General features: G+C 45.2%; 1 protein-coding gene across 1 annotated transcript in view; it reads left to right on the top strand.

Moving 5' to 3' along the window:
* Xylt1 (xylosyltransferase 1) overlaps positions 1 to 5,085 on the top strand; it is a 288,836-nt gene extending 283,751 nt beyond the window's left edge. Inside the window, exon 12 of the mRNA XM_028778238.1 lies at positions 319 to 5,085. Coding sequence (XP_028634071.1) covers positions 319 to 641 — 323 coding nt within the window. The 3' untranslated portion in view covers positions 642 to 5,085. The remainder of the gene's footprint in view (positions 1 to 318) is intronic.
* Positions 5,086 to 11,333: the final 6,248 nt, after the last annotated feature.

The following is an 11,333-nucleotide window of genomic DNA, read 5'->3' as shown; positions in this document are numbered from 1 at the left end:
GAGAGAGAGAGAGAGAGAGAGAGAGAGAGAGAGAGAGAGAGAGAGAGGAGAGAGAGAGAGCAGGAGAGAAAGAACACATAAATAAGAATAATATATAAATCTTTAAAGAATGTCTTGTTAAATCAATAAATGTCTGGACCACGGAACATGATCCACAAGGCTGTGTCAGTAAGTAAATGTGCCACATCCGGCACACACGAGACTGTCAGGTGGATTCAGTGAGCTGGTGCCCAGTGTGCACTGCTGCTCTGGTTCACAGTAAGTAGACACCTGGCTGGTGACTCTTCTAAACGCATCACTGTTCCCTTTGGCTTTCAGAGGAGGCTTTGAAGCTGCACAATGGGCCACCTCGCAGTGCCTACATGGAGCAGAGTTTCCAGAGCCTGAACCCAGTCCTCAGCCTGCACATCAATCCTGCCCAAGTAGAGCAGGCCCGGAAGAATGCAGCCTTCACTGGGACAGCACTAGAAGCCTGGCTGGACTCGCTGGTGGGTGGGACTTGGACTGCTATGGACGTCTGTGCCACGGGCCCCACTGCCTGCCCAGTCATGCAGACCTGCAGCCAAACAGCCTGGAGTTCCTTCAGCCCTGATCCCAAGTCAGAGCTGGGTGCAGTCAAGCCTGATGGCCGGCTCAGGTAGCACTGGCCACATGGGACAGATGCAGCCTCAACCCTGACCTCTGATCTTATATGGGGGAAGGGGGAATTCCTTCTGTACAAGGACCTCTGCTGACTGTAGGACAATGGAGAGAGAGGGTTTGGAGGCCAGAGAGAAGTCAGCCTGTGTTTATGAAGCTAGCCTCTAGGATAGGTGACTCAGTCCCAGGGCCACAGTGGTCTCCCTCTACCAGTTGTTACTCAGTTCTTCAGGCTCCTGTTCTTCCCCTCCGGTGGCCTGCACCCCTACAAGTGAGTTTTAAACTTTTATTTTGAGCGGCAGAACTTTGTTAGCTCGGCATAGTCAGAGGTGGAAGTGCAAGACCAGGATGAAATCCAGGCTGCTCTGGTTGAAGCTGAGGTTGTGTGAGGTTCCTTCTCGAAACTCAGCCCACCAGGTGGTCCTTTGCCAAGGGCATCTCTAAGGTACCTCTTCTGAACCCAAGGGCTCTGTTTAAGCCAGTTTGACAAGCACTGCCCTGACCAAGGGTGGGATCCATCCCAGCCCTTCCATTTATCTCTTCATTTCTGTGGCTGGGAAACCTTGTGCCCATGCTAAACGAAGCCCTGCTCCTGGCCTTCCTAGGGAGGCGGAGACATGGGAGAATTCCAAGGTTCCTGTTGCCACTCAGTGAGCTGTTTTCTCTGAAAACCAGAGGTTCAGGAAAATCTTTTGATGTGAAGCAGCCAAGGTCCCCAGACATGTGATTGCCAACTTGCCATCTGTCCAGATTAGCCTCTTCCAAGGCTGTCACAAATAGTAGCAGGAACAGGGTAAAGTGTATAGAGCCTGAGCTTCAATTCTCCTATGTGCCCCTGGGCTGGCAGACAGCTACTGTGGCCTCTTTGGTACTTGAAAGTGGAAGCCGTGCAGAACGGGGGCTCTGAGTCTCAAAGGGGATTATGTGGACCCAAGCTTCTGACCTGGATGGCTGCATAGTAGCACCCCTTATGTTCTAAGGTCAGGTACCCCAAACCTTTGTGAACTGTGCACTTGGTGCTGTTGGCTGTGACCAAACTGCATGGATCAGACTTCTCCCACGCAGGAGCAAACATTTCAGATTGCGTCCTTAATTTCATATCCTTCCTTGCCTAGGGTTCCAACAGGCTCAGTGTGACCACACCACAAGGTTGAGTTTCAACAGTGGTTCAACAAATAGTGTTATTCATATTGCTTGAGTTACCAGAAACCCAAGGGTCTTCTTGCCATGTGTATTTGAGGGGCACTGAGGAAGAGCACCCCGTTCCTCCTGGAGTCCACCAAATGACAAAGTTCTCTAGGAAAATTTTCACCCATTCTTGTGTCTCTCCCAGCACAGATAAGGTACTGAAGTCCACCTTGATGATGCATCTACTGCACAGCCCCTTCCCCATCTAACATGGCGGGCATAGAGAAAGGACCCTTGATATTTATTATTTATATGTTTTAGTCAATGACTAATTAGTAGGTGCTGTTTTTGCAGCTTGTCAATTATGTTATCTTACTAACTGAAATTGCCTTTATTCACAAAAGGCTCCCCCTGCCCTCCCTTTCCCTGGTCAGCCTGCCTTTCTCTCTTATTCTCTCTCTCTCCTATTCTCTCTCTCTCTCTCCTATTCTCTCTCTCTCTCTCCTATTCTCTCTCTCTCTCTCTCTCTCCTATTCTCTCTCTCTCTCTCTCTCTCTCTCTCTCTCTCAGTGTCCACCCTACATCCTACACAGTTTCATCCAGTGACCCTACTCTCAGGAAGTAGACCCATTTGGATGGCTGGAGCATCCTGTTTTGCTTACACAAGATGCTCGTCTCACCTATTCCTCTAAATTCAAAAGTGTTGAAATGTCTGAGTTCCCTCCTTACCCTGACCGCTGACGAGTGGACGAGGATGTGATGAGCTAATGGCTTGGGGGGTGAGGAAGAAGTGTGCTGATTGTAGAACTATAAATCCACCCAGTTGCCCCCGCATCAGGCTTCTTGTGACCAGTTTAACCATGAGCACGAGCTATCACTAGCAGAGGGAGACAGGCTCCTTCCAAGAGTGATTGATCATAGGAGGAGGGATGGGGTCAGACCCAACCAGGAGAGCTCAGGAGGTAGCTACTGTCTTTGCTGGTGGTGAAGCCATCAGGTGGCTTCCTCTAACAACCACAGGATTTACACTGCTTTTACAAACCTTCGGGAACCATGAGCCCCATTTTCTCAATGGCTCGAGCCTTTGCCTCAGTCAAAGTGTCTCTGGGACTATGGAACTTCTTTGAGTTCCCCCTTGACCCCTCTTGTTCTAAAGATTTGTATATTCTGTCCTGGAAGGTCCCTGGGAGCCACAGACTCCAAGACAGGCTCTGTCTAAACCCAGTGACACTCAATGACATTTTTTCATACTGGAATACACTTGGGAATGGCAGAGCCTCCTTACTCTGGGGACACTCTGCTCCCTCTTTATTCACCCCAACTAATTTGAGGATATTTGTCTCCTCTGTTTTTGGACCTAGAGAATATTTTTTCTTTTAGTAAAAACAAACAAACAAACAAAAAGGAGTATTTAAAACAAGTTCACCATAATTTAAGAAAAGATGTTTTCCTATGGAAAATGGCAGAACTCTGTATTTCTTGGTGTTTTCCTGCCTGAAAATCATGTATTTGTTAGAGGCCATTGGTGAAACAACAGCCTTGGGAGGTGGCTGACCGAGACTTGAAAACAGAACCATCATCTCCAGGAGCATTAAAGTCTGCAGGGTATTCCTTGTGGGGACAAGTATTTTAGATGGCACCTCTCCGTGCCTTTTGGTAACTACCCCTCCCAAAGCCAACTTCCCAGGCTGTGCAGAAAGCTGTAAGTCTCTGAGAGGGAAGGGAGCAACTCCCAATGCCCCTTTGCTTTAACAATGCACTTCTTTTTCTGTTCTGGGCTTTTCTGGTGGAGATCAGAGGCCTCCTGGTTTCGTTTCTCATTTTTGGCTTAACTTTTTAAACTGAAATTAAGTTTAGAGGGTATAAACACAGCCACACAAATATACACACACACAAGCACTCATACACACACACACACGCACGCACGCACGCACACACACACATGTACATACACTCCTTAGGGATTTGTTGCGACTTTGGATGTAGCCTGGGTGTTTGCAGAGCATAAATGCCCTTCTGGTTGTCTAGTTTTCAGATAGATAGGAGGATGTTGATTGAAATTGTGACCTCTCTCCCAAGACATTGCATAACAGAGACGAGCAATCAATGGTCACAAAGTATAGAGTACAGAGAAGAAATCGTTTACTACCAAGTTCATGAGGGTTCAGATCAGCAGTTCCTGATAGCATTGAGAGTAGGCTGGAAACACGTCAACCTGGTTAGCTTGAGCATGCAAAGAAGGCTTCCCAGACCAGAGAAACTACTGCAGGGGCCATAAAAGCCTATGGAGGTTCTGGACACGAACATTGATGGGTAAAAGCACAGGTGAAAGACAAAAGAGAGTGATGGGGAGTGTGGTCTTACTGGCAGGCACGTGACTCCTCTGGTAAGAAAGTTGTAGCGCAGCTCCCAGCTTACCACAGCAAGAAAAAAAGCAAAACTCATTGCAGTGGAGTCTTTCAGCTAATGAGGGAAGCCAAATATCCAGCTCCTTGTTGATTTTTGTTTATTTGTTTGTTTGTTGTTTTCTTTTTGTTTGTTTTGTTTAATAGGAAATCTAGTTATTCAATATTGGCTACTCTTTAATTTTATTTATTTTTTTTAAAGATAGGACAGAAAAGTAGTTTCATAGTTGTGATCAGGCAAAGCCCTCTTTCTGGAAAGGTGGTTTGAAATGAGGGAAAGAATTTAGGGATAAGGAGTGGGGGAAAGCCAGAGTTAAAAGTGCAGAGAACAGCTCACATTAAACTGTGTAAGACTTGAGGCTTCTGCTTAGTAGTTCTCTTCGGAGAAAACCTGTCTTCTACAGGAGGGCTGGCTCATCTGCTACCCTGGTCTGTGCTGAAGAGAAAAGAATGAGAGCAGGGGTCTGGGGTCCTACCTCAGACACAAAGAGGTTCTAATCTTCCCAGGTCTTCACCTTCTGGCATTCCATCAAACCAAGCCAAGACAGCAATGGTGCCATCCATAAGATGAGGCTGGGGAGCACTAGGACCCACTCCAGAGTCTGCATGAGTTACCATACTGCCACTGTGCTGGAACGTTCTTCAGAAACCACATGGGGCTGTGCTGGCTTGAGTAGTCTTTGCTTCTGCCTCAGTTATCTTATTTTGCCCAAGGGTCAACCCCAGGCACTACCTCAATGTCTGCTGAGAAGTTTACCTAGGGATGGGGCGGAATGAAGGTGGTTAACCATGCTGGAGCTGAATGTACAATCTATGCAAATCTCTCTCTCTCTCTCTCTCTCTCTCTCTCTCTCTCTCTCTCTCTCTCTCTCTTTCTCTCTCTCTCTCCTTGCCTATTCCTTCTCCTTCCCTCCCTCTCCCTCAGTCTGACTCCCTCTCTTTCTTCTCCTTTCACTTACGTGTGTGTGTGTGTGTGTGTGTGTGTGTGTGTGTGTGTATTTTTTTCTAACTTTATGAACAAGGACCCTCTTAAGACCATGGAGGGCTGTCACCCACCACCTGTGTCTATCCCTCCTGTTGTCTTTGGTTCTGTTCTTGCCAAGCCCCACACAGGGAGAAAGCGGCCTCTCTCCTCCTCTCACTTGGCTAGGAGTATTCTCACAGCTTCGGCCTGCAGACATCACCAGGAAACAGGCACCCCATCTTGCCTCCCCCACTCCCAGTGCCGTCTTCTCCTTTCTGCATTTTTCTCCTACCTCCCACTTTCATCCCCAACCCTCCAAAAAGCCTTAGGTTTCTCCTTTTTGAAATGTGGCCTTAAAATTATTTTTGGAAAGCTGACATCCTCCCCCTCTAATTTCCCCTACCATCACAGAAGAGAGAACATCTTGAAGCCTGGGTGTGTGGCGGCCTCCTGAGCAAAGGGACTGCCAATCTGTAGTCTGCAGATGCGCTAGGAATGACTTAAATGTCATCTTTAAGAAAAAATGTTCTCATATTTTTTTCCTATGGGCAAAATGAAGTCTTGGCTGCTTGTGCAGTTCTGAAGCACTCTCTGTGTTGTTGTGGCAGTGACTGGCACCACCAGCAGATGTTCACTACAGCTTTCCAGTCTCCCCTTCCCTCAAGACCCAGTGACTTTAGGTACTTCATTTAAGGAAGAATCAGGAGTGTTTCTCAGTGTATCGCTTCATCTTTCTTGCCTAGAAAGTGACAGCATTCAGTATTCCCAGTGGGTCATGTTCTTGAAGGGATGGTCCACTCTGTCCTTCAGACTCCACCTCAAACCCCCTTCCATCACTCCAGTGCTGATGGAAGCCAAAGACAACCCCAGGGTTTTCATAGGAAGTTCGCTGGTATTGAGCATAATTGTCTTCATCCATCGATCTTTACTTTTAAAGAAAAAACAGAGAGAGACTCATGTCATCTGTAGCATTTGTCTTGTTTGTTTTAGAGGCCTGGAGATAAGTTATTACTGCCTCCTTCTTTGTTTTCAAAGACATGTGGTGATATAGTTTTTAAAAATAACTATTTTGTTATAGATCATAATATGCATAAAACTGTACAGAAATATTTTGTAATGTATTGATTTTAAAAAAAAGAGAATCTGTAAATAAAAGTTTAAAAAATAAGAGAGAGTTCACATGGCACACACTGAAAGATGTAGATATTTTGCTATTTATTTAAAGGAGTATTTTAAGAGATATTAAACTATCTGAAATTGACCAATAATCAAAGTTCTAATCACCTGAATACTTGTCATCCAGGTAGAGTCCAGTTCTCACAGACAACTGTGTTACCACCCATATCTGCCTCTTTCCTGTCTTTTGATTTTGCAGAAAACAACAACAAAATTGTGCCTTAGCTGTATTTCTGTCTAGGGGAATTTGTTTCTGTCCAACAAAGCAACCTTTTGTTTTGCAGAAAACAGTGGATTATTAAATACTGTATTATACCAAAAACACCACAGGTGTACATAGACGCTTTCTGCCATACTGTGTTTTCAGATGCAGAATTTTAAAATAAAAAAAGTCTCTATCAAATCTTATTTTATGTTTACTTTTTAGCAATTTCGGCACCTTTACACACCCTTCCATTCTCTTCCACGCCCTGGGCCATGGCAACAAGTACTGTATAATTTGCCTTCTCAGCTGGAGTAGTCTTGAAAGATGACACCAACTGCAAGGATCCTGAGACCATAGACATGAGCTGGGACATGAGGACACACCTCCCCTTAAGGGCTGCTGTCATCTCCCCAGTGGTTAATTATAGCACCCTCTGGAAGTGTTTCCTCTAGCAAGGGCAAAAGAATATAATTTTAAATATAATTTTAAACACCTCTTTGCAGAGAATAGGGGTGAGAGGCTGTCTTGTAAAATAGATGTTTTTAATATCCACCTAGAATCTAAGTCCTAGATGGACATGGAGTCAGCCTTGTGTCTTGCCAACTTCAGCACACATCTGGTCTACATTCGCTAGATGGCCTTACCCTTCCCTGTGCCCACGTGGCCAACTGTCAATCAATGAGATGCTGGTGAAATGGGCTTAGGATAGGTCTAACCCTGTCTCATCTAACCTCCCAGGAGCCCCAGTGGCTCCACCACTCACTACTCAGCTCAGATGCTCGAATCATCGTCAGGTGGTGCAGTCACCAGCCTGTCCTAGTCTAGAGAATTTTAGAACATCATGACAATATTAAAGAGGGCAGAGCCACAACACAGGAGGAGCCTGGATCCTGGATGGATATGAAATTTCGCCTGGCCTAAGTCACCTTTCTTGACAATGACAGGAAAAGAAACCTGTGGGGGTGGGGCAGGGCATGTATGTACATGTTCATGTGGGTATACATGAAGGTATGCATAGGTCAGAAATTGACATTGGGTGTCTTCCTCGATTGCTTTGCACATTTTTTGAAGCAGGATCTCTCATGGAACCTAGAATTCATTGGTTGAGCTAGGACAAGTTTCACAGATAGATCCATCTTGGCTTCCGTCTGGCCCTGAAACATTTCAGTGGTGCTAAGATGTATTTGCTGTATCAGCTAACATTACCTCAAATCCATCAAGCACTAGAAACTATGCTGTTCCCTACGAAAACCAAGTCATAGCTTCTTCATTCTGTAGGCAAAGCTCTAGAGAGCTAGATGGCTAAAGTCACTCATAATCACGTCCAGAACCAAGAGCAGGTCCCAGAGACCAGCCCATCCATTTTTATGATGCTCATATGAAGTTTCTGAAAGCCATGGCCAAAGGCTGGGAATGCCTATCTAGATGTGTTGTGAAGATCCCTCTGACTCAGCCTTCAAAGTCTTTACAGGCAAAGAATAGCAAGAGATCCAAATATTAGCAGCAAGAACAAAACCAGCTGGCCGTTTTCTCATTAGACAGGCACTGGGTAAACACAGAGCTGCACCAGCATCAGCCTCCCTGAACTGAGCTTGGGAAAGAGGGCAGTAGCTCTACAGCAGTGAAGATAAATGGACCCAGGATGCATTTGCAAGCATTTTCCACTTGTTCTTGATACCAACTTCTCCTTCCTTCATCCAGGGGTAACTTCTCAAAAATAGGCCTAGTAACAAAGAAAGAACAAAGTTCCATCATCTCTGAAAGAGCGGGGGGTCACAGGCACGTTGGTTGTTTATTCTGCTGTTTCTGGTATTTAAGCACAAGGGGGTCCAGAAAATAGACACTTTGTGACAATTTCATGAATGAACGAGAAAGTCAGACCATTTTTCTTAATTAATATTACAGACATGAGGTCATTTGTCCAAAATACTATGTTGACATTCATCATTTGATTGATGATACTTGTCAAAGCATGGGTTAATAGAAAGTAAACCTTCATTTTCACCTCTAATAATGAGGTTTCTTGGTACATGGCATTGAAGGCTGCTTGGAATTTCTTTCATACCTCATTTATTCGAGCAGAGGTTCCTTCAAGTGCAGGAATGTGGTAAATACCCCAATCCCTCCTGGAACATAGAGAATAGCAGGCCTTTATTTAAATCTTTCACTCTAATGGTTGAAAGGGCCTTCCTTCCTTCTTTCCTTTCTTTCTCTTTTTGTTCTTTGGTGGTGTTGTTTATTCACATGTGGACATAGTTTGAGTCCTTTACACCACTCCCATTGCCCTTTATATCCCTCTTTCCTCTCCCAACTTGTCTTCTCCCACTGATACCTCTTGTCAGTGACCTGCTGAGTTCATTTCTGGTCGTTTGCATGAGCATAAGTACAGGGTTATTTACTAGAACTATTTCTTAAATAAAAGTGCATATATATTAAAGCCCCAACATATAGGAGAGACTTAAATATCAGAGACTTAGAAGAATGTCCCAACTGGAATTAGAGCAGAAAGTTCTGCCTTAGCAGCCAACCCTTTGGCATTCCCAGGTGTTAACAGATAAACATCCTGGTGAACTCAGTTCTTTACCAAACCCATACTTCTAGTAGGAGGAGCCATGGGTCCTGTAGAGCTCTGTGACCTTTTCCTGGAGACTCTTTATCTGTTGTGTCTGTGTCTGTATTTGTGTCTGTGTGTCTATGTCAGTACCTGTGTGTGTCTATGTCCCTCTGTGGTGTGTATGTGTGTTTCTGTATATCTATTTGTCTGTATCTGTGTGGTTCTGTGTGTCTGTGTCTGTTTTTCTGTGTTTATGTGTCTGTGTGTGTCTGCATGTCAGTGTGTATCTGTGTCTGCATGTGTCTGGGTTTCTGTGACTATGTATCTGTGTTTGTATCTATATGTCTGTGTCTGTCTGTGTGTGTGTGTGTGTGTGTGTGTGTCTGTCTGTCTGTCTGTCTGTTTGTCTATCTATATGTCTGTGTATTTGTGTGTCTGTGTCACCTCAGATAGAGAAGGTGATGACAAAGCAATGGATCGATTCTATCCAAATTCAGTTTGGTAAAGCAATGAGTTGACTAGGGATGGTTCCAGGATCATGAGTGAGGGTGGGTCCCCTCAGAGTGTGGATGAGGGGTTACTCATGGAAACGGGAATGCATCTGGCCTTTTTACATTGGTTAAGGGAACAGACTCAGTAGTCAGGCATTCATAGTGCCATTGGTAAATTCGCTTCTCAACTAGACACACCAGAGAAGAGTGAACCTCAGCTGAGGTGGTGCCTCCACCAAATTGGCATGTGGGCATATGGGCATGTAGTGAGAGCATTTTCTTGATTTTGTTAGTTGATATAGGAGGATCTAAACCACTGTGAGCAGTACCATCTCTAGACATGTGGGCCTGAGTTACATAAGAAAGCCCAGTAAGCAAAATTCCTACAAGATCTCTGCTTCATCTCCTGCCCTGACTTCATTCCATGATGGGCGGTGGCCTACTAGCCAAAGTCAACCCATTCCTTCCCAAGATGCTTTTGGTCACGGTACTCATCACATCAACAGAAGACAAACTAGGACACATGACAGTGCTTTTACCCGCTGAGCTGACACTGGACCTGTACAGAAGTTTAATCAGTAAATAATTTATTGAAGTCTGAGACTGTGGGAGATAACACCATTAAGCTCTGGAGTTCAAGGCCAAGGCAGCCAAAGGAAGACTGGAGAATGGTGACTTAGCTTCAGCCCTCACAAGCCCCTTTCTCCATGATTGCTGACTCCAGCTCCTGTGTCCTTTCAGACAGACTGCTGACTCTACAGGGTATAAAAAGAAGAGCCCAGAGGTTGCTGCTTCCTGCCCATCAAACTCCCTCATAAAAGATATCAATATTCCTTGTTCTTATTGCCAAAACAAAAATCAAAAACAAACAACAAAAACCCGATAAGTTTGACTCAGGAGCTTGCAAACAAGAACTATGATTGGCCAAGTCTAGCTCATGTGCCTACCTCAGTGGCCTGAGGATTGGATAGGAGTTCATGATTGACAGGCCCATTCCCACAACAGGGTTGGAGCAGAAGAGAAGCAGATTCCAATAGGGAAAAAATGGCACTGAATGACAAAAACAACAGATGTCCATCCACTGCCACTGACTCCAAGTCCCGTGGCTCTCAGCTTGCCAGTCTGATTCGTTTCTGCACTTCAAGGGCCCCAGTTGGTCTTGCCCAGGTCTCCACAGGTCCCTAAGGAGAAAGGGCTGGGTGGACTGAAGCAAATCATTTCAATAAATATTACATGGAGAGTGCTGATGAGTCCCCCACTCCCTACGTAACTAGGTGTGCAGTATTCATGCTTAGGGGATAATATGATGAATTTCTCCTTTTATCCTTGTAGCCTAGACATAGGGTTCCTTTAAAAAGCTTCCTTTGGTAATTTCAGAGGCCAATCGGAACTTGCAGCAGAAAATGGAGATGTGCCTGGCCCAAGAAATAATACATCTCTCTGTGGTTCTGAAGTTTAACATCCCAGGATGCCATACTTCCCATGAGCTCTCCAGTTCCTAGAACCCTCAGCAGGCACCCCATGGCCTGCTGACTTGACAGCTACACCTCCTGCAATGGAGCTAACCAGAAGGCCCTGGTTTATCCCATTGTAGAAAGCATGAGAAGAGAGTGGGCTCTGGGCTTTAGGACTGTGTATGTGAAACAGGCAAAATCTAGTGAATGCTTAGAGAACACTACAAGCCTGAAACACTTACTGCCAGTCTTCCAGTATCTCCCACCACAATAGATAAGCCCGATTGCATTTTAGGACCAGTTAACTCTATAACTAA

This window comes from Grammomys surdaster, unplaced genomic scaffold (assembly GCF_004785775.1).
Source record: "Grammomys surdaster isolate TR1022 unplaced genomic scaffold, NIH_TR_1.0 330, whole genome shotgun sequence".
Lineage (NCBI taxonomy): Eukaryota > Metazoa > Chordata > Mammalia > Rodentia > Muridae > Grammomys > Grammomys surdaster.
This window is presented reverse-complemented; position numbering and strand designations above follow the sequence as displayed.